Source organism: Crocodylus siamensis, chromosome 5 (assembly GCF_052110815.1).
Source record: "Crocodylus siamensis isolate JL-2025a chromosome 5, ASM5211081v1, whole genome shotgun sequence".
In the NCBI taxonomy this organism is placed as follows: domain Eukaryota; kingdom Metazoa; phylum Chordata; order Crocodylia; family Crocodylidae; genus Crocodylus; species Crocodylus siamensis.
In genome coordinates, this window is record NC_143399.1 from 177936710 (window position 1) to 177958526 (window position 21817).

Genomic DNA, 21817 nt, shown 5'->3' on the forward strand with positions numbered 1-21817 from the left:
CTCAGAGTGCCCCCCCTCTACCCCCTTGCTAATTAACGAGGAAGTATATTCCTCCTTGATGTAGAGTGCTGCTACTCCACCTTTCCTTCCTATCCTATCCCTCCTGTATAGCCTATAGCCCTTGACACTCACCGCCCAGTCATGCGATGAGTCCCACCACGTTTCTGTGATCCCTACTATGTCAGGGCTGGTGACAGCTAGGAGGAGGGCGAGTTCCTCCTGCTTCTTCCCCATACTTCGAGCATTCGTGTAGAGGCATTTGAGGCCTCCAACGGTTGTGCCCACTGACCCCCTAGTCTCAGCAAAGCCCCGTCCCCCATCACTTACCTGTTTCTCCCTTTTGACCATTGGTCTGGGCTCGCTGGCTGTTGCTGGGCCTGGTAGTTCATCGTCTCCTCCGCCCTCATCTTCCCCCTCCCCCGATGAGCCTAGTTTAAAGCCCGCCGAAGGAGGTTCACCAACCTGGAAGAGAACACACGCTTACCTTTAGGGGAAAGGTGGAGCCCATCCCATCCCAGCATGTCTCTCATCACGATGTGCCGGTCATGGCTGAGGAAGCCAAAGCCCGCCTCGAAGCACCATTCCTGTAGCCTCCAGTTGGTCTCCGCTATGCAAATCTCATGACGTCTGCCTCGACCGCTCACTGGCAGGATGGAAGAGAAGACCGCCTGTGCGCCCATCTCCCTCAGCACGCCTCCCAGAGCATGGTAGTCCTCCATCAGGCGATCAGGGGCTCTCCTGGCCGCATCGTTAGTACCCACATGGACGAGGACAATGGGGTAATAATCGGTGGGCTGGATGATGGACTGGAGCATCCCCTTCACATCCTGAATCTTCGCTCCGGGCAGGCAGTAGACCTCACGTGCTGAGGGAAACTGGCGACAGATGGGGCCCTCCGTACCTCTCAGGATGGAGTCACCAATCACGATGACACGACGCTTCCTCCTCTTAGGCCTCTTGACTCCCGCCGCCCGCACAGGACATTGTGTGCGCAAAGTCTCCTCCCTGGAATCTTCCACTGCTCCCTCCTCCTCCAGGGCTGCCAGGGCCTCATATCTGTTCTCCAGATGGACAGGAGGAACTGGTGCCGTAACATGGTTAATAGCCCTGGCGCGGGAGACCGTCTGCCACTCAGCAGTGGAGGGCGCATCCCGGGCTGCCCTCTCCTCTGTCGTACCACCCTGCAGAGAAAGAAAATACCTATCAATTTCCTCCTCTGCCTCACGGATTCCCCTCAGCCTGCTAACCTCCTCCAGGAGCTCCTGCACCCGCTCCTCCAGGGTCCTAAGGCGGATACCTACAGGACAGGTGCAGGAGTCCCCAGTCCCTGCCCCCCCAGACCTTGCCGGGCAGTTCCCGCAGGCCAGGGGGTTGGAGGACGGCAGCCCCCCCGAGGGCTCTGTCTGGGTGGAGGCCTCGGACAAGCCCCGGGAAGGCCGCGCCCCCCGGGCAGGGGCCCTGGCAGAACTCCGTGTCGACACCATCGCAGGAGTTGCTGCCCTTACTAGCAGAGCAGGGGTCAGCCTCTGGGCCCCGCCTGCTCGCCCGCCGGCGCGAACGCTGCCGCAAACGCTGGCGCGCTCTTACAGACCGCGCCTGTTTGCGCGGCTCGGGAGCGCGGCTCCCTACCGGCTCGGCTAAGAGGGACCCGGGGGGCTTCCCCTCCGGATCCGGCTCAGCTGCGCCGGCCCCTCAGTCCCTCAGCCCCACTTACCTTAGGGGGATCAGCTGCTTGAGGGACCCCACTGGTCACAGGGCACCATGATGAGTGACTGCCATCAATCACAACCCTCTGGGTCCGACCACGAAGCCAATTTCCCAGCCAGCTGATCGTGGTGGAGCCAAGGCCACAACTGGCCAGTTTGGCCAAGGGGTGATCATGGGATACCAGATCAAAAGCTTTTTTGAAGTCAAGATATATGGCATCAATCTCTTCTCCCTTGTCCAGGTGATAGGTCACCTGGTCATAGAAGGAAATGAGATTGGTCAAACAAGACCTACCCGCAACAAACCCGTGCTGGCTGTCCCTTAGAATGTTAGCCTGGGCCAGTCCCTCAAGGATGGCCTCCTTAATAAACTTTTCTAGGATCTTCCCCAGGGTAGAAGTCAGGCTAATGGGCCTGTAGTTAGCCAGATCCACTCTCCTCCCTTTCTTGAAGATCGGCACCACATTGGCCTTCTTTCAGTCTTCGGGCACTACACCAGAGCGCCAGGAGTTTTCAAAGATCCATGCCAGGGGCTGGGCTATGACGCTCGCCAGCTCCTTGAGTACCCTGGGGTGCAGATTGTCAGGGCCAGCTGACTTGAAGGTATCCAGCTTCTCAAGGTGTTCCTTCACGAGGTCGGCATTGATGAAGGGTAGGGGATCCCCCTCACCCAGATTTCCCTGTCCCATAGCAGGCATGGGCATCCCGTGTGACTGATGAAAGACTGACACAAAGTACCTATTTAATAGGTTGGCTTTTTCCTGGGCATCAGTTGTCAGTTGCCCCATCTGGTTTAGCAGGGGTCCAACATTGCCCTTGCTTTTCCTCCGGCTCCCCACATATCTGAAAAAGGACTTTTTGTTGTCCTTGATGCCTGAAGCTAGTTGGAGTTCAGTTGCAGCCTTGGCTTTCCTGGTTTGCTCCCTGCAGGACCAGACCAGCGCGGAGTAATCCTCCTTAGAGGTGAATCCCGTCCTCCATCCTTTGTAGGCTTTCCTTTTTAGCCACAGTAGGTCCGCTAGGTCTCTGGAGAGCCAGGGGGGCTGCTGTTCCTTCTTGCTGCCTTTCTTCCATGTTGGAATAGATTTAGCTTGTGCACTGAGGATCGCTTCCTTGAGAAGCAACCACTCTTCTTGAACTCCCATCTCCCTGGGGTCATGGTCCCTGAGGGCCTGACCGACTAGCCTCTTGAGCTTATCAAAGTCGGCTTTTCTGAAGTCAAGGACTTCTGTGTTGCTGACTGACTTGCCAGCTTTACGGCAGATGGTGAAGGTGATCAGCTCGTGGTTGCTGTCACCCAGCTTCCCATCAATCACTAGGTCGCCGATTAGGTCGTCCCCCGTAGCCAGTACCAGGTCAAGCAGCGCTTTGCCTCTCGTTGGCCCATAGACTTCTTGAGTCAGGTAGAGGTCATCCACGCACAAGAGAAAGCTTTGCGCCCGCTCAGATTTAGCTGAGTGATCTTCCCACAAGATGTCCGGGTAATTGAAGTCACCCATGACAACCAAGGTCCTGGAGCAAGCGGCCTCAGTCAGTTCCTGGGCGAACTCCTAGTCAAGCTCGGGACTTTGAGTGGGAGGTCTGTAGTAGACTCCCACCGTTGTGTCCCCTGTGCCGAATTCCCCACGAATTTTTACCCAGAGGGTCTCTAGCTGTCCATGACGGTCACCAACATCAGCTTGCAGGGACATGTAGCTTTATGCAGGTGAATGTTCCTTTATGCAGGTCTAAAGATGCTCTATAACACCACCCTCAATGCCCACTTAACATGGTTAGCTCTGGGTATGGACAGACATACCGTTGGAGTCATTGCAAGAGGGGAGCTGTCAATTGGGAGTGCTCAGTGGCTGTTGCATTGTAACAGTTACACTCTCTTACATTCTAAGCAGTGTTCAAGTTGGAGCTGTTTTGCTGCATTTGATTTATTCTTGGCTTTTGCACTCGTAACTGTTAGAACATGATTACTCCTGTGTGGGTTTGGAACAAGAGTCACCTTTTCATTACTGAAAATGCTCCAAGTGTGCATATGCTTTTCCCCCCTTATTCTGAGCTGAAACAAGTTGTCTAATAGCAGACGCACCGAATTCTTCTCTGTTGTCCAGTGATGTAGCACAACCTTGAGCTAGTGGTGTTCTAACTTGAGAGAGAGAGAAGGTATTTCAGTCTCCAAATCCACACCCTGTGCTTCACTGGTGGGACTGGCAGTAATGTTGGGAATGTTGTCATTTCTCTAATAGGGACTGCACAAACACTAATGACTCGCTTCACATATGTTACCCAACTATTGTTAAGTATCAAAACATTTAACATATTTTAAGGTTTGGATTCATATTCACTATTTTAAGACAAGTTGCATAGTGAAATTCAGTGGAATTTCCTTTTCTCTCTGGATATTTTATAATCTTTCTATTTCTGTCTTCTATGAAGGGATAAGTATCAGGCAGCTTCCACTTCTGTAATGGATGATAATGCTGAAAAACAGCTATTTTATTAGATTTCTACTGTTTTCATGTACAGGTTTCCCTCACTTCATGCTGTGCATGCCATTACTGGAAAGTGGCACATAACTCAAATTCCCATAAAGGAAACTCCCTTTTTCCATGTAACAAATAGGGATATGTTCTAAGAGTTCAACTGTACTGACCCTCAAACCCATTTGTACCACTTTTACAAGACAATTTTAGTGCCCACCAATAGCAGAGAGGAGTAGGAAATAAGCTAGCAGGAGTCTTAGAAGTCATAATGAGGATGGCAACTACAGAAAGGTATATCACAAGGCAATGAGTGAGGAGCACAGATCCACACAAGAGACTATATTTTGGTGCATGTCACTCCCACAATGCACTGCACAAAGCAGCTGATTGCAGGCTTCCACCACACGGATGGCTAAGAGTGAATTTAGCTTGCATATAATGAACTTTTTAGTATAAAAAGGGTCATTACATAAGAGCGAATTCACACATACAGAACCCACATAAAGCAAGGGAATCCTGTATATAATAAACTAAAATAGAAGAATTCAGGACTTGTACATTTGACACCTGGTCTAACACCACAAAAGACAATGGAAAATTTATGTTGGTCCCAGAAGATGAGATCAGGTCTATTACATTTTTAAAGTATGAACATAAATTATGGTATTTTGTGAATCCTCTTATGTAGTGTGGATTAGAACAGAAACAAAAATGAGCTAGCAAGTAAGAACTGTTGTCTTGCTTTTGTAAAGAGCAAGATCTGGACAAAGGAAAAGGATTGGCTCATATCCCTTATGATCGTCCCCTCTTTTATTGGAGGAATTTCCCTTTTCCTGTTGCTCTGTTTCACTCTCCATTTCCTCAAGTTTACAGAAAAAGCATTGTGCTGAAGAAGCCTGCCTTTAGGTCTTCCACTTAGATTCAGGTCCTAATTCCAAATTCAGCAGAGCAGTCACTTGAACCTAGTTATCTCACACCTCAGGTAAGAAACTTTACCATAAGGCTACAGGTTGTAAGTCTAAACAGAAATCCCACTCTGAACTTGGAAACACTCCTGACAAAAGTGTAATAAAATGTCCCAGTCTTTATGAATCAGTATTTTCAGACTAAAATCTGTGTCACTGAAATTCCCAGCTAACCCCAGTGCCATACTGTACTGTGCCTTGTGAAATAATGAATATTTTTATAGTTTTAAAACCAAAAAGGACCACTAGCTCATCTATTCTGATACCCTGTGGACGCATCTACATGAGATGCTACAAGTGCACGAGCGTAAATCTACTGCACATTAGCTCATGACAGCAAAAGCCATGCTAATGCTCAGGAGAATTAGTCTACTGCACATTAGTGTCATCTAAAAGACATGTGCTGATGCTGCTGTGAAGTAGTGCTGACTTATGACATGTTAAGTTAGTACCTGTTATTATAGGTACTAAACTTAATGTACCATAATTATGGCGCATAAATGCATGTGTAGATGTGCCATGTATGTGACTGAAAGGAAGCTGGTCTTAATGTGAAAACATTAAATAGAGAATTCCTCACTCCCTTTAAACTTGTTTAATTACCCTTCTTGTTAAATATTTGCATGTTTATTTTAATCTATCAGAAAAAGGCAGATAAAAAGAAAAAAGGGAGGAAACTGAGGTCAGACGATTTCAAATTTGACATAAGTTTTTGGAACCCAGGATTTATCCCCATACTGTACTCGTACATGTACTTTCTAATCATGTCATCTGTCAGTTGAATTTGTAATAAGTTGAACTGAGTTGTTTAAGTCTGTCACTGTAAGGTACTTTCTCCAGTTCTTAGATTTGTTTTGTGGTTCTTCCTGCACCCTCTCCAAAATTTCAGAATCCACTTTTTAAATTTGGATACCAGAACTGGTCATGGTGTCCCAGTATTAATCTTACTAATGCTCTCCAAGGTGATGAAATGACTCCCCCTTTTCACTTCCCCCACTCCCTTCCATTTGTACCCATTGTTCTTCCTGCTTATACATCAAAGGACTGCATTAGCTATTTTCTTTCTGTAGCCTTATATTAAGATCTTATATTTGGTAGTATTTCCACTGTAATCTCCAGATCCTTTTCAGACTCATTGCTTTTCAAAATATAGGCCATGCCTAGGGAATTCTGGTGTGAAATTATGTGTCTTGAAACAAAGATTATACATTTGGCTGCATTAAAATACACTTTGTTTGAATGGATATAGTTTGCCATGTGACCCAGATCCATCTGTATGTCTACCATTATTGGTATCTGCAGGTCTCTAATCTTTCTGTCATCCACTAATTCTATCAGTAGTGAATTTGTTGTTTCTAGACCAGTGATGAAGAATGTTGAAAAGTTTTGGGTCCGTTATTGGCTTCTGTTAAACACCACTAAAAACATACCTGTTCAGTGTGATTCTTGCATGAGAACTTCTTCAGAGCTGTGCCAACCAACTTCTAATCTATTTAACATGTTTTACTCTAATGCCATTTTAATTGCTATATCCTAGAGTACTGAGTTGCACACTGCACAAATTCTATGAATATTATCAAATAAATATGTAATCTCTTCAAAGGCTGAGATCAGATTTGTTTGAGAAGACCTGTTAAAAATATGTTGACTGGCATTAATTATAGTCTTATCCTTTAATTCTTTAATAACTGAATCCAGTATCAGCTTTTCATTATTTTACTGTGGATAACTGTCAGCCCAAATAACAGTCATGAGTAGGCCTAACTAGCACATGGATCCTTTGTGGGTGGTATCTGGAGAGCAGCATTGAGCTATGGAGTCGTCATGGCTTGAGATACTGTTCACTCTGCTGGGTCCCAGCCCAATGAACTACATGGTAAATCATGAGCATTTTGGCTTTGGACTAACTTCACTACATAAGTAGGTATAAAAGTGTTCCTTAAAAGTGTATTTATGGAGTACCTGTGGTAAAACATGCAGCAGTTTCTAAAAAGGATGTGCTAAGTCTGTGGGTACCCATAGCAATTTACATATATGTAAGTTACTACAGGCATCTGTATTTCAAAGTTAGTGTTTTCAAATTTGTTCCTCACTTCTACGTGCTCAGGGAGAGCAAGGTCTGACAGTAAGTGGGGGAGGGGTTGAAGGGGGAAGAAGTTGGGGGGTAAAGAGGGCAAGTGGGCCACCTGCCCCCTCCCAGATTTTTCCCTGCTGTAGCAGCAGGAGGGGGAATAAATTCAAGACAAAGCTCCAATAATTAGATTCCATACTTGGAAAATTATACCAAATTTATAAATTTTCCATATATAGAATCTAATTACTGGGGGTCATCTTAAATTCAGGATCATGTCATATTTGAGAGTTTAGTAATCAGGGTGTGACCACTATACCAGTTCCAGGCAATATTTAACAATATTATGAATGAAATCCATTAAATTAATTATATTATCACAGAAAATTAGGGTTGAAAGGGACTAGGAAGGTGATCTAGTTCAACCCCCTGCTCAAAGCAGTATTGTCCCCAACTAGCTCATTCCAGCCAGGGCTTTGTCAAGCCGGGCCTTAACCTCCAGGAATGGAGATTCCACCACCTCTTTAGGCAGCCCATTTCTATGCTTCACCACCCTCCTAGTGAGAGTGTTTTCTAATATCTAACCTAAGCCTCCCTTGCTGCAACTTAAGACCATTGCTCCTTATTCTGTCATCTGCCACCACTGAGAACTATCTAGCTCCATTCTCTTTAGAACTGCCCTTCAGCAAGCTAAAGGCCATTATCAAATCCCCTCTCAGTCTTCTCTTCTGCAGACTGAATAAGCCCAGTTCACTCAGCCTCTTCTCAGAAGTCGTGTACCCAAGTCCCCTAACCATTTTCATTGCCCTCTGCTTCTTTCCATCTTCCTCATCCTTTCTTTAGTGGTTGACCCAAAATTGGACACCAGACTCCTGATGTTGACTCACCAATGCCGAATAGAGGGGAATAATTACTTCCTTTCATCTGCTGGCACTGCTCCTACTAATGCAACCCAGTATGCTTCTTGGCAACAAGGGAAACTGTTGACCTGTATCCAGTTAATCGTCCACTGTAACCCCAAGATCCTTTTCTGCATAGCTGCTGCTCTGCCAGTTGGTCCCCAGCCTGTACTGGTGCATGGTGTTGTTCCGTCCTAAGTACAGAACTTTGCACTTGTCCTTGTTGAACCTCATGAGACTTCTTATGGCCCAACTCTCCAATTTCTCTAGGTCTGTCTGAATCCTAGCTCCAGCATATGTACTGCACCTCCGAGCTTGATGTCATCTGCACAGTTACTTAGGGTGCAATCCATCTTATCTTCCAGATCATTAATGAAGATATTGAACAAAACTAGACTCAGAACCACCCCCTGGGGCCCTCCACTTGATACTGCCTGCCAACTAGATATTGAGCATTTATTACTATCCATTAAGCCTGATGATCCAGCCAGCTTTCTAGCCACCTTAAAGTCCATTCATCCAACCCATACTTCCTTAGCTTGCTTCCAAGAATGCTGTGGGAGACTGCATCAAAAGCTTTACTAAAGTCAAGGTATATGATGTCCACTTATCTCCCCACATCCACAGAGCCAGTTATCTCATCACAGAAGGCAGTCGGGTTGGTCAGGCATGGCTTGCTCCTGGTGAATCCATGCTGACTGTTCCTGAACACTTTCTTCTTCTCCAGGTGCTTAGAAATGCATTGCTTGAGGACCTGCTCCATGATTTTTCCAGGGATTGAGGTGAGGCTGACTAGTCTTGCAGTTCCTTGGATCCTTCTTTTCTTTCTTAAAGATGGGCACTATATTTGCCTTTTCCTATTGTCTGGTCCCTCATCTGATTACCACAAGTTTTCAGAGAATAGCCAGTGGCTCTGCATCAGTCAACTCCCTCAGCACTTTTGCTCCTCTCCCCCAAAGTGCTACAGGAAGATATTTAAACAATGTACCAATACTAACAAGAAAGATCTTTACAGAACGCCAAAATGATTTCAATACCTCCTCTGCTTTAAATTTTCTGACCAAGTCATATGTGATGATTATATGACCAACACATGGTGTCTACATTCAAATGTAAGTTGTTTTTCTTTTCTCTTCAATTTAAATCTTAACTACTTTCTTGTTTTGCTTCCTTTTTTTGCTGCAGATGTACTTAGGTCCAAAATGCATTTAAATGTCTATTTTGTATTTGAAATATCATTGATCATCGTGCTTCCTTGGACTGTAACAGCTTACCTATTTCTCTGTACTACATAAGAATTGTTAATAAGAGGAAGAATTATTGTCTGAATTATGGAAATGGTTTTGTGGTATTTGGATTATACTATGGAATATTTTGTATATTCAATGTATGTTATGGATGTTTTCTCACTGAATATGAAGAACAAAAAGAATTTTACAGAGGCCTTGATATTCAGAACTTCTGACACTCTTTCACTACAATGGAAATTATACTATACAGTACTGTAATTGGATCTGACTTTTTTTCAGAAGGGCAGAGTGTTTGAAGAGTCATGAGGTGGCATCCTTTGTCAAAATAATGTGAAGTTAACTTTTACAAAAAGAAGGCGGCAAACCCAGAGTAGAATAGGTGCAAGAACTCATACAATTAAGAAGTATTGGTGGCAAATAAAGTGTTCGTATAAAAGAAAACAAAAAGGGAAGCTTTTTTTTTTTTCCATGTACAGTACCAGCTGAAAAAACCATTGAATATAAAATCCATGGGAAACACTTTAGTATACGCTGCATCTAGTGAAATGAGGGAGCTGATTTCTACAGCATATTTACACACTACTTAGACAAGGCTCTGTGGCAGATGATTGGGAACCTATATCCCATGGACTAGATCCAGCTCCTGAAGAGGTTCAGTTGACTCCATGAAGGTTTAGTCTGGCAAACAAAGTCAGTGACTTGGAATTGTACCATGCTGCCCAGCATTCCCTGGGCATAGACTGAATCCTGTTTCTCTGCTGCATCTGCACTTACCATGGCTGCACAGATGTTTGGGATCAGTGGCAAGAGTAGGCACAGGCAGGTGGCTGTTCTGGATTGAGACTTGTGGCATCACCTCCAGGAGGGGCTAGGTCACAAAGGTGCCAACCCCTGATGTAGACAACAATATATTTTTATCATAATACTTGAATACTAGGAAACTCCTTAGTTTAAACTATCAGCACTCCAGGCAATTTCAGTACTGCTTCTCCGGAAAGAAATGGAATGAAACGAGTTGACCATGACTTTCTCCCAAAGTTGTCTACTTCCATGTTGTGGCTTTTCTTCTTTTGAAATATATTTTTAAAGTTTGTTCCTCTTCTGTAATAGCTACATTGTATTTATAATACCATCACTGATTTTACAAAGTCTGCAGAAAACCATGCCTATCTCTCAAGGGGCTATTGAAATAAATGTAATACAATATCTGTACAAAGTTTTGGCATCAGTTCTAGTAGTATTTTTGCAGTGTTCCTATAAATCTAGACACTATTAGGTAATAGATTGCATTGTGAAACAAATACAAGCAGTATAGGGCCATAAATCAGGCAATAAGAGGGATAAGCCATTGATGCTTGTTGATACAAATAAAATAGTAATCCATAGTTGGAAGCTTTTATTAAAAAAAAAAAAAAAACAGCACTGGTGCTGATAGTGGTTTGTTTTGGGTTTTTTTAATAGTTTGCCAGTAGAATACCCTCGCACTGTTGTGGCATACAGTGCAGGCACGAGCTGCAGGTTTCCTGCTGCAAGTGTGAGATGACATGTCAGCAGCAAAAAGAGGAGGTGACAAGCAGCTGTTTAAACACTGATTTCAGCAGCAAAAAAAGGGGGGACATTTTTCTTCCTTTTGTGGCCCCAGCAACAAAACTCCAGCTGCTACTGCTACACCATGCTCTGCCCTCTGCAGTGCTGGAGCCAGAGCCAGAGGTGAAGTGGTTCTACCCCCAACTCCACTTTGCCCCCGCCTCTTTGATTTATAACTGCTTAAAATGAAGAATATTTGGTTAGATTGCCTGTGTGACATTTGATACCATAGCTTTAATTTTACTTACCCTTTTGACTAAACTTGGGCTTTTCAGTTTAGAAGCAAATAGGAGGTACTTCTTAAATTCCATTACTGAAATTTACTGAGATGAAACAACTTGACATAAAGGTTGCATAAGATGTAGGATGTAAAGCATTTAAAGAATAAAAATCTGGTTAAAACTGATAACAGTGTAATGAAGTGTAACTTTTGATAACTATTTGTAAACAGTGATTTCCAGATAAAGCAAAACTTATGATCAGTATATTTTCCTAAGAAGATAAAGTACAACTATGCCTTGAAGAGGGAGTATCCATCAGCTTCTGATAAATAAAACCATACAGGTAACCAGTCTCTCTTCTTTGGATAACTATTATGCTTAAAGAACTGCTATTGTGAGTTTTGCATACATACCTCCAAAGGTCTCAGGGACCCTCTAAAATGGCCCTGCTGTTTTCTCATAGGTAAAACTTGCATTACTTTTGGTAATGATGCTAGATGTTTCATAGTTGGTAGGGTCAGAAGGGACCTGAGCAGATCATATAGTCTGACCCCCTGCCATGGCAGGAAAGAGTACTGGAGTCAAACGACCCCAGCAAGGTGAACACCAGCATCCAGCCTCCTCTTAAAGACCCCCAGGTTAGGAGCCTGCACCACTTCTCTTGGAAGTTGGTTTCAGATCCTAGCTGTCCTGACAGTGAAGTAGCGCCTCCTGATGTCTAGTCTGAACCTACCCTCTGCCGGCTTGTGACTTATTTCTAGTAGTGCTCGGGGGAACAAGGACTCCCCCAATGCCTGCTGGTCCCCTTTGACTAGTTTGTAAGAGGCCACAAGATCCCCCCTCAGCCTTCTCTTGTGGAAGCTGAACAGATTCAGGTCCCATAGCCTCTCCTCGTAGGGCCTGCCCTGCTGCCCCCTGGTCATGAGAGTGGCCCCCCATTGGACCCTCTCCATGTTGTCCACATCCCTCCCTGAAGTGCAGTGCCCAGAACTGGACTCAGTACTCCAGCTGCGGCCTGACCAGTGCTGCATAGTGGGGGAGGATCACCTTCTTGGACCTGCTTGGGATGCATCTGTGGATGTATGACAAGGAACAGTTGGCCTTCCTGACTGCATCCCCACACTGTCGGCCCATGTTCATTTTGGCATCAACGACTCCAAGATCCTTTTCTGCCTCTGCAATGGTGGGAAGGCAGTTCCCCAGCCTGTAGGTATGCTTCTGGTTCTTCCTCCCCAGGTACAGCACCTTGTACTTGTCAATGTTGAAACCCATCTTATTCTCATCCGCCCACCCCTGTAACCTATCCGGATGCAGTTGCAGCCTATTCCTCCCTTCTAGCATGCCCACATCCCCCCACATCTTAATGTCATCTGCGAACTTGAACAGGGTGCTTTTTACCCCCTCATCCAAGTGGCTGAAAAAATGCAAGATTAGAACCTTTTGTTGCCCTAAGTATTCTCCATGATGATGAGTCTCTCTGTAGGCCATACTTGGACCATTTTACCCATACTTTGAAATGTATAATTTCTTCTAGTCTAAATATATTTTGGTATTGAGACTTCTGTGGTTTTATGTGTGATGAAAATTGGAAACACAGGTGTGTAACTCTTTTATACTGGTCCTTGCTACCATTTAGGGAAGAAGGATGCATTTGTGTCCCAATTGTACCTAGGGGTAGGCCTCTTCATTAATTCTTTCTGATTTTTTTACAAGTTTGGCACAAAGGAGAAAAAATTAAAAGAGAAGTTCATTTTCTGGCTAAGTAAAGTACCTTTGCTTATTAATATCCTAGGTTGCAGGGGCAGATGGTGCAGGTATGATTGGCTGTGCTGCTGGCACCTTGGCAGCAGCCAGTTCTGTAGCTCCGGTCTTTATTTTTGCAACCCAGGAGTATCCACAAGGCAGTGAAGGTTAGGGTTTTGAGGCACCCTAAATTCACCTTACTCTGTAGTTTGCAATGTTTTTGTATTTTATAAGAGCTACCTAGCCACAAATAGTCCCACCACATTGCCACCAAACCCTCCAGTTGGATGTAGTTTACAGCCTACAAGACCTAACCTAATGGAATCGGAAAAGCAGCTATTCTATTACAGGCACATACTAAGGTGAAGATGCAAATCTATGAGACTTGTGTGCTGTCATCCTTTCTTTATGGTTCAGAAACGTGGACTACGTATGCTAGACACAGCAAAAGACTGAACAGCTTCCATGTGAGATGTCCATGTAAGATCCTGAAAATGAAGGAGGAAGACAAAATACCAAACACACAGGTACTGAAGCATCCAGGACCAACATGCGTGGTATCATGATGTGTGCAATAATGTATTTGAAGTAATTCAACATAAACATGAAGCTGGGAGGAGTATGTGGAATCCCATCTGGTCTGAAGGGAACATCTGCTGCTGGGTACAGCTAACATGAAGTGGTTTTGATCCAGAAGATGGAAGTAAATTGAGAAAGAAAGCAGCATGCTGTAAACTTGGACTCCAGCTCAGACAGCATATGGACCTGTGAAACTTGTAACAAGCTGTGTTGCTCTCAAATTGGGTTTGTCAGCCACAAATGGATTCATCAGGCATTTGACTATACCTCTTCCATGTTCACCATGATCCAGAGGATCGATGATTGCCTATCTATATTTTGCACACCCCACTCCCAGCAGAACTAGTGTCCCCTTCTCCCCTCCTTTGCTACACCACTTCTTCCAACCCTTTCCTCTTCTCCCTCATCCTCCTGTTAGACATCCACTAGGTAGCAGCTAGCAGCACTGTCAAATCCAGCTTCATTTTTACTGATTTCCATTTTTTTCTTTAACCTTAATGCCAAGCATTTATTAGCAATTATAAGTTTGGGGTTTTTTTAGTTTAAGTAATATCTTCAGTTGTAAGCATAAGGTATCCATCTACACAGGATGTTTCACATCTACAAGTACAAAAATATTGTGAAATCTTTAAAATTACCGCTTTGGTTTCTTTGTAAAGAGGGGGGAAAGGCTCACAGAAAAGGCTAGGAATGAAAATCTTGGAAGCCAGCTCCATTAATTTCTTTTTTATCATTTACAGCTCCACAGTCCTATAGTAACTTGGACCCATGGTTCACATGTTTTTCCAATCTAATGTCTCTCTAGACCTTTACACCCAGATCATTGCCACATCTTGCTGCTTCTTGCTTTGTTTTCTTTAATACCTGTCCTTTTTCTCTTCATCTAGCTACCAAAACTGTCACCCATACCCTTATACCCTGTTAAATTTTTCAGTCTCCTTCTCAATAAATAGCTTTCCTGACACCCAGTTGAGCTGCACTGGGCCCAATTAAAACATGACTGCTAATACTGATCTGACCTGTTGCAACCATAACTTTTTGAGTCACTGCTTCTTCCCTATCATGCTGAATGCATATTTTGTTTATTTATAAGGCCCTGGAAAACATTCCCTCTATTATGGCTATAATAGTAACCTCCACTTCCCATTAGTTCATTTCTCCCAAGAGCACCTTATTCTAGGCAGTATCAATTTGCTTTCTCCAAAGTAATCCATGAAGCCACTATTCTGTCTGGGGGGAAATGACTCTAGTGTGAAATGGCCTATAATAACAGGTGATGACCAATAAAACTAATCGATACTGATAATATATATTATCTTATTGTATAATTCTCATTATCTGATGATATAATTTTTCAATAGACTGCTAACCTTCCTGGGTTCTGTTTCTGGCACTACTGTTAGCCCTCCTGTATGACTTTTTTTTAGAATCCATTCCTATATGTCCAAGTTTTTCCATCTATTGAAAAAAATGTGGGTAATAAAAAGTACTATACAACCTGGGTATCATTTTCACTGTTAATGTGATCTTACATTCTTCTTTTCCTTTCTACTGGTTGTATGTTAAATTACATGGCAAGCTTTTCAGGGTATGGGCCATCTTTTAATCAAGGCAACATTTCTTGGAGGAGCTTTTGAAGACTGCTGTGTTTTATACCATTTTATATAGTATATATTTAACCTGGCCCTGCATGGTGTGGGGCCAGTTTGCTGGCCAGGTCCAGCATGTGGTCAATATGAAGGTATGACATGGGGCTTCAGCCTGGCCCCACATAACAGATTCAGCTGCAGACTGACTTCAGATGTTGGGGCAATCTGGGCAAACATCGTCATTCAGCTCACATGGCTTCCCCTGGCTCCACAAATTTGGTTGTGGGGAAACAGTGGCAGTGTTAATTGCCATGGTTCTGGAAGCTATGGCAACTAATGCTGCCACCACTCTCTCCTGCTACTAAATTTCTGGAGATGTGCTAAGCCCCACAGGCCAGATTTGGCCCGCTAGCTGAGGCAGAGGCTTAAGCTCCATTGCATTCAGTGATTTCAGAATTTGACATCCAAAGAAGGGTGATTGAATTGTACTCTATGGTGCAGAACTTGTCTGCGACAGGATTCATTAGCAGGTATTTTTTTTCGCCCATAATAAGGTCAATAGCATGCATCCATTAAGTCTTCCAGTTGAGGATCTCAAAGTGTTTAGAAGCATCAATAATTTTAGTCCAAAGTATCTTATTAAAGTGGTTGCCAAAGTTTGCTCACTTTACTGAGCGTTTCAGAAGTGATTAGTAATTTTTGCTCTTTGCTGTTCAACTTAAGTATTTTTGAGATACCTTGAGAGACCTTAACTGGTATGTGCACAGCTACTTTTGAAAATCTTGGAAATCATGTGTTCTATTAAAATAATAGTAAAATTGGAAATATGTACTTTAAGACTTTCCAGACCGTTCTGTGAAGCATTGGGGATATGCCACTTTGGTAGGTAAACTGTACAACTTTGTTGGCTAACGGCATATACAAATAAAGCTAAACTTAAGCACATGTATTTTGCTTTTGATTTTGCCTAAAGATAAACATTATGTACTGTCACTTTAGGAGCTGCTAAAATTGCGGGATTTCCTTTAGCTCATATGTATATTTATCTCTTATTTTGAAAAGAGAGAAATATTTATTAAGACAAGATTGATGTAGGGCTGGAAACCTCTAACAAGCACCTGACTTTGATTCCTAAGTTTCCCATGAAGCATTCAGATGTCTTTTTTTCAGTAGAACAGGACCCATGCAGATTTACAGTGAAATGGCAGTGTGGAGATTTGAAAGCATAAGTTTCAAAGAACAATTTCTATATTAACCATGGGCATTCTAGTAGGAAGCAGGTCAATAAAAAAGAAAGCACCTTAAAAATGCCATTGTTTTAAAGGCATTAACTGAAAGTAGAACTGCTTGTTGCTGTTATTTTAAAGCAGAACAGCTGTCACGGGGAATTCACTAACCATTACTCACTTGAAAGTCAGCATTCATTTCACCATAGATGTCAGTTTAAGTATTTACAGTAGCGATACATTTGATTTTGTAGGGGAAGATTAAAACTATATTTGGAAAATAACATGAGAAAATGAGGAGGAGTATTATTTGTTGTAAAAACAAAATAATCTTCTGTAATTGATTTATGTTTTATACCTTTTTCCTGTTAGTTTACTTCCGATAGAATCAATTTAGTCCCAGCTGTTGCTTTAACGAACAGTTAGCCTTATTATTTCAGGATATTTTAAAGATGAACTTTATACGTGTCTGGAAAACATCTGTTTTAATCTATATTTGGTTTTGTTTGTGGGTTTTTTCCCAGGAGGATACGGATCATAATTACTATACCTCGAGAACATATGGCCCATTTGAATCTACCAGCCGGGATTTGTGGGTGAACATAGACCAAATGGAAAAAGACAAAGTAAAAATCCATGGGATTCTCTCCAATACTCATCGGCAAGCAGCAGTAAGGGATTTCTGTATATTGGTATTTTCTGCCTTTGACTGACATAACAAATACATAGGGTAGCTGCTCACAGTGGTTCAGTTGCTAATGTCTGTAGTGTGCTGCTATAAAGGAACACAAGTCATATTACTGCATCTACTGCAAATGTTCCTCAGAAGATATTTTCTTTAGGGCGAGTTTCTAAATTAATTTAAAAGTCATGTCTGCACTTCGATCACCAACTGCAGTGTGGAAAACAAAGCTTCTGTTGTTGGAATAAGAAGGGTTTTTGTTATTAACTTCCATAGTTGTGGGAGTGGGCTCAGGATTAAGTTGTTTAAGACTGCCATGAAACAGAGCTCTGTTTCCACTTTAATTATGAGATGATACACTTTGTTTGAAAACTATTAAATCCTTGTCCAAATATTGTTATTTAAACTTTTTAAATTTTGGTCAAATGATAACAGAGGTGACAGATGTAATTTTATTTTCATGTTGGAAATCTGCCTGCCTTAATTCTGATCATGCTCCTTTGAGTTCTAAAAGAAGTAGTGTCTTATAAATATCATTGGGTGCTACATGACATCCAACTTGCATTCCCATATATAACCTAGTGCTGGAAATATAAGAGCCAATCCTGGCATTAATCAAATAAGGAAAATCAAGACTCAGATTTGTGGCTCACAGGGTTTTTGTTTTGTCTACCTGCCCATTTACTTGCAACAAAGAGAGAGTGTTCTGACAGCTGAAAAAAATTCAAGTACTGATTTTATTTGATAGCTCAATGGTTCTTCAACATGCAGGCAAAAGCCTTCGGAGGCTGAGAGAACAAAAACAAAGTTAGAATTCTCCTCTCCGTAGGTTCTGTCATATTATTTCCCAGAGCCAATAAAACCACTATGCAGGTGACAGGTTCAGGGGAGAGTAGGAGACAGAAGAATCATTGTGGGATTTAATTTGGAGTTCAAAAACAAAACAGTAACTCAAGATTTAGGCTGACAGAATGCTGTATAGAGGCAATCTTTCTCTAGCTAAATGTGAAAACATAGCTAAAAAGTCTGTAAGGGACTGAGGATATTAGAAACACAAGGGGTTCAGGCAAGTCCATATCTGGGATGAGTTTAATAAAGTGCCGAATTGATTATCTGCCAGTTTTATATACTGTTTTAGTATAGAAAATAGAAAAACAAACTGTACTGAAAATAAGAACATTTAATGGTTTTGCTGCTGTACCAAAGGCTTCTTCACCTGAGTACTTGTATGGTCTGAGATGAAAAAGTGAAATTTTGGATAAAATAGTAAATAATTTTTTCTGGTTTTAATTATTTTCCAAATGAGAATAAAAACTGATAGTTTAGGCCAGAAGTTTAGAGTTAAATTCAAATAAGAAATTGAACATAATTATTAATGCTGGATGAAAGCTAGGCAGTGGTGTTTCTGTGAAAGCATATTCTAAACTGTGAAGTCACTTGCTTCTACTTTAATCACTGAGATTATTCATGAGAAATTTTAGTACTCATAGGTCATTTTGAAAGGTCTGAAAGAATGAAAACACTAGTTTATAAAGTAGAGAGAGAGTTTCAGCCTGAATGTGTGGTGGGTGGATTAGATTGCTCACCATGACAGACAAAAAGTCTTCATTTAATGCGCCTAAGTCTCTAAGAAAATTGATCATAATTTCAAATGTTGTTGCCATAATGCTGTCTGTACATGAGGATCTGCTTGTTGATCTGCCCTGGTTCACTACTCCACCTCCGCATTCAGCCAGTGGATGACTGGGGCCTCAGAGCAGATATAGATTTTACTACTTTGAAATGCTGGAATCAAGTTTTGCTCTTACTTAATAAAGGCACACAGCACTTCTGACTTATGTTCAGATGTTGGGAAACATGTCGCCTTGATCCTGACCTCCTTAAGTTGCTCATGTATTTGGACAAGAAAATAATTTATGCTCACTTCTTTCAACCTACAAAAATGCTCAAATGAGAATAACTCTACCTTTGCTGGATTTGTATCCATAATGTGATAAATTAAAAAAAACCATCTTCTTACCAAAACTCTAACTGGATGTACTGACCCAGATGTAGATTTTTTGCTGCTGTTCTAATACCTCTCCCAAAGATCTATTTCATGTCCTCTCTGAAAGAATATAAACAGAATCCACTTGCAAAACTTTATTTCCTTGTCAGTAATTGATTTGGATTTGAATGTTTGATCAAGCAGCAGATGCACGTGATTCATGGCTAGCTAAACTGGAATAGTAGGTTGGGATTAGATAACTTCTGCAAACTGGTTTCCACATGATGGTTTTAATGCAAATTCTTTTTACATTTTCCTTTAAAAAGGCTTTATAATTCATTGTACTTTTTAATATCACCTTCTCAATTCTTTCTGGGACCAATCCTTTTAGTTCAAGGGGTTAAATCCAGAAGACTCATTATACTTATTTTAAGATTCAATCTTGCATCCAGAGAATAAAAATAATCAGACCTATACTTGCATTTGATGCCATTTTATTGCTTTATGCATCTTCCTATTTTTCAGGATGGTGGCTTTTGGAAATAAGTAAAACCATAAAATTTGTATAATATTAAAATGAGCTGTCTAGTTGAAATTGGACAATAATGAGTTTTGTTGAGGAAGGTGGATGGCAGTGACCATGCCAACTGGCTCTGCCTGTGTTTTCCACCCCCCCCCCCATGAGATTGGGAAGGAGGGGAATGGGTGCCAGGGGTCACAGTCCCCTGGTAAGGGAGGCTGGGGAATAAACCACCTCCCTGCTCCCTTTGCCTCAGGGGGCCATGCCCCTGGCCGTGCCCCCACCCCTGCCCAGACTCGAGACAAGGGGAGAGGGGTCAGCCCAGCTCTCTGGAGCAGTGAGCACAGCTCCTCCCCCCCCCCCCCCGCCCCTCCCTCCAGCTGCAAAGCATCAGGGATACTGGGGGACTGATTTAACTTACATCAGGAAGGAGTCTGGGACAGAAGTTATGTAAACCGGCTTGACCCAAATCAGTTAAGTATGATACTACATTCAGCCACGTTTATCTTAAACCAATTTTGGCTATTTTAAAACTGGTTTATGTGCACTGAACTTACGTTCTGTTACAGGTTAAGCCAATTTCTGATCACTTAAAATGGTTTACATGTAACTTCTGTCCCTAGTCCTAGGGATGATGCATTTTATACCTAGGCCTTAAATGAATTCAAGTACCTACTAAATCTTTTAGCATCTGGAGAAGTGATATTGTGGATTGCTTCTTGAAATTTAGGTACTTTGATTCAACCTGAGTTCCCAGTTAGATGCTTAATTTGCCAATGTGGATTTAGTCTTTAGTAATTTAGATTCTGAGGATTTCCTAAGGATCCAAAATATTAGGAGTCAGATTTTATCAAAACCTTACTGTTCAATTGGTTTTTATCATTTGGGGATTCTGAATGGGTGCGAGAAGTCGAATGTTGTTGTATCCCCTTGTAAACTATTTGGAGTTCAAGGAGAACTTGTAAACCTATGATTTGGTCATTTAATTTTCCTTAGATTTGCAGCAAGAAAATCTCAAAATTGCCATCTATTTTGGTGAATGAATAATTTTGTCTCTCTATATCCCCCCCATTTATTGATTTGAGATATTCTGATGTTGTTTTTGTCCTCCTTTTTAAAATTGCTCTTATTATTTTGAGGAAAAAAAGGGTGATGACTTTTTTGGGACCAACTATGTCATTGGGGAAAATGTTAGACAAGCTCTTGAATGCAAGATAGTCTAGCCTCAGGTCTCTTTATTATTTCATAATGAATTAGTGCTGATATTTGAGGGTTTAGGCATTTTGTTGTTCTCTTTGGTCCTCTTGTTCCATAGGGTAGCAGAAAATTCTTTACATTAATTTCTTTATGAAAAATAGAACTTTTGGAAAATTAGAACCTGGGAGAATTGATGAGGAAAAAATAGTAATGAGAGAAGAGGCAGTGGTCATTGACAATGTCACTATCAAGTTTTACAGCTATTAAAACAGCTGTATCTATGAGACTCTATTGCAAGACCTACATCAGTACTGCTTAGTGAGACTGTAGCTAAAACTGATGAATTGCGAAACCAGTATCTGACATAATGGCAGTCTATATTTTCTGTATGTCTCATAATGGGAGTGCTGAGAATTATGCTCTTATCTTTTCTCCATCCTGAAAAAGAAGATGAAGTATTAGGCCAAATGTTGGTTTAACCTAAAGGTAAGTTGGTGCTGCTGGTATACTCCTAAAGCTTTTTAAGTCTCCTGTTGGCCGCCTTGCTCATGTTTTTAGGGATAAGGAGCAAGGTAATTGTGCTATGAAGTATGTAGATCTTCTGAACAATATTATCAGTGGCTAGTGAATTTTATTAAGTGAATTGTGTTGGAAGCATGAAAAAAATCCACTAATTTATTTTTTTTATTTTATTCTCTCTCCTAAACTTGAATCAAATGGCCTATATCTTCCTATCTGAAATATCTCCTCACCATTTTTTTTCCTACTAAAATTAAATTCCATTTGTATTTTAATGCCAGAATAGGTAGGTTAGGCATCTCCTAACTGACTTTTAGTGCACGCAGAATTTCCTTTGTGAGCACACATCCTGTCTGTTATACATAGTCTCTCTCCTGTAGAGCTGCTAAATAGAGCAAAATTTGATCTGAGCATTCCAGCAGGAAAAATGAGAATTGGCTTTCACTGGGATTATCCTTAATATACACCTTTTTTTTCAAAAACAGCCCTGAGAAACTTCTTTGGTCCTTTTTTTACAATATCAAGATTTAAATGGTCACCTATATTGAACAGTTATTACAGTTTCAAAATGTAGTGGATCACTGCAAAATTGAAGTCAATGG

At 41.9% G+C, this 21817-nt stretch overlaps 1 protein-coding gene across 2 annotated transcripts in view; it reads left to right on the top strand.

Annotated features, from left to right (window-relative positions):
• Positions 1-21817, top strand: part of PLXDC2 (plexin domain containing 2) — a 489434-nt gene that overhangs the window by 261907 nt on the left and 205710 nt on the right. For both annotated transcript variants that reach the window (XM_090047262.1, XM_090047263.1), the window contains one exon: positions 16835-16981. In XM_090047262.1, coding sequence (XP_089903388.1) covers positions 16835-16981 — 147 coding nt within the window. The remainder of the gene's footprint in view (positions 1-16834; positions 16982-21817) is intronic.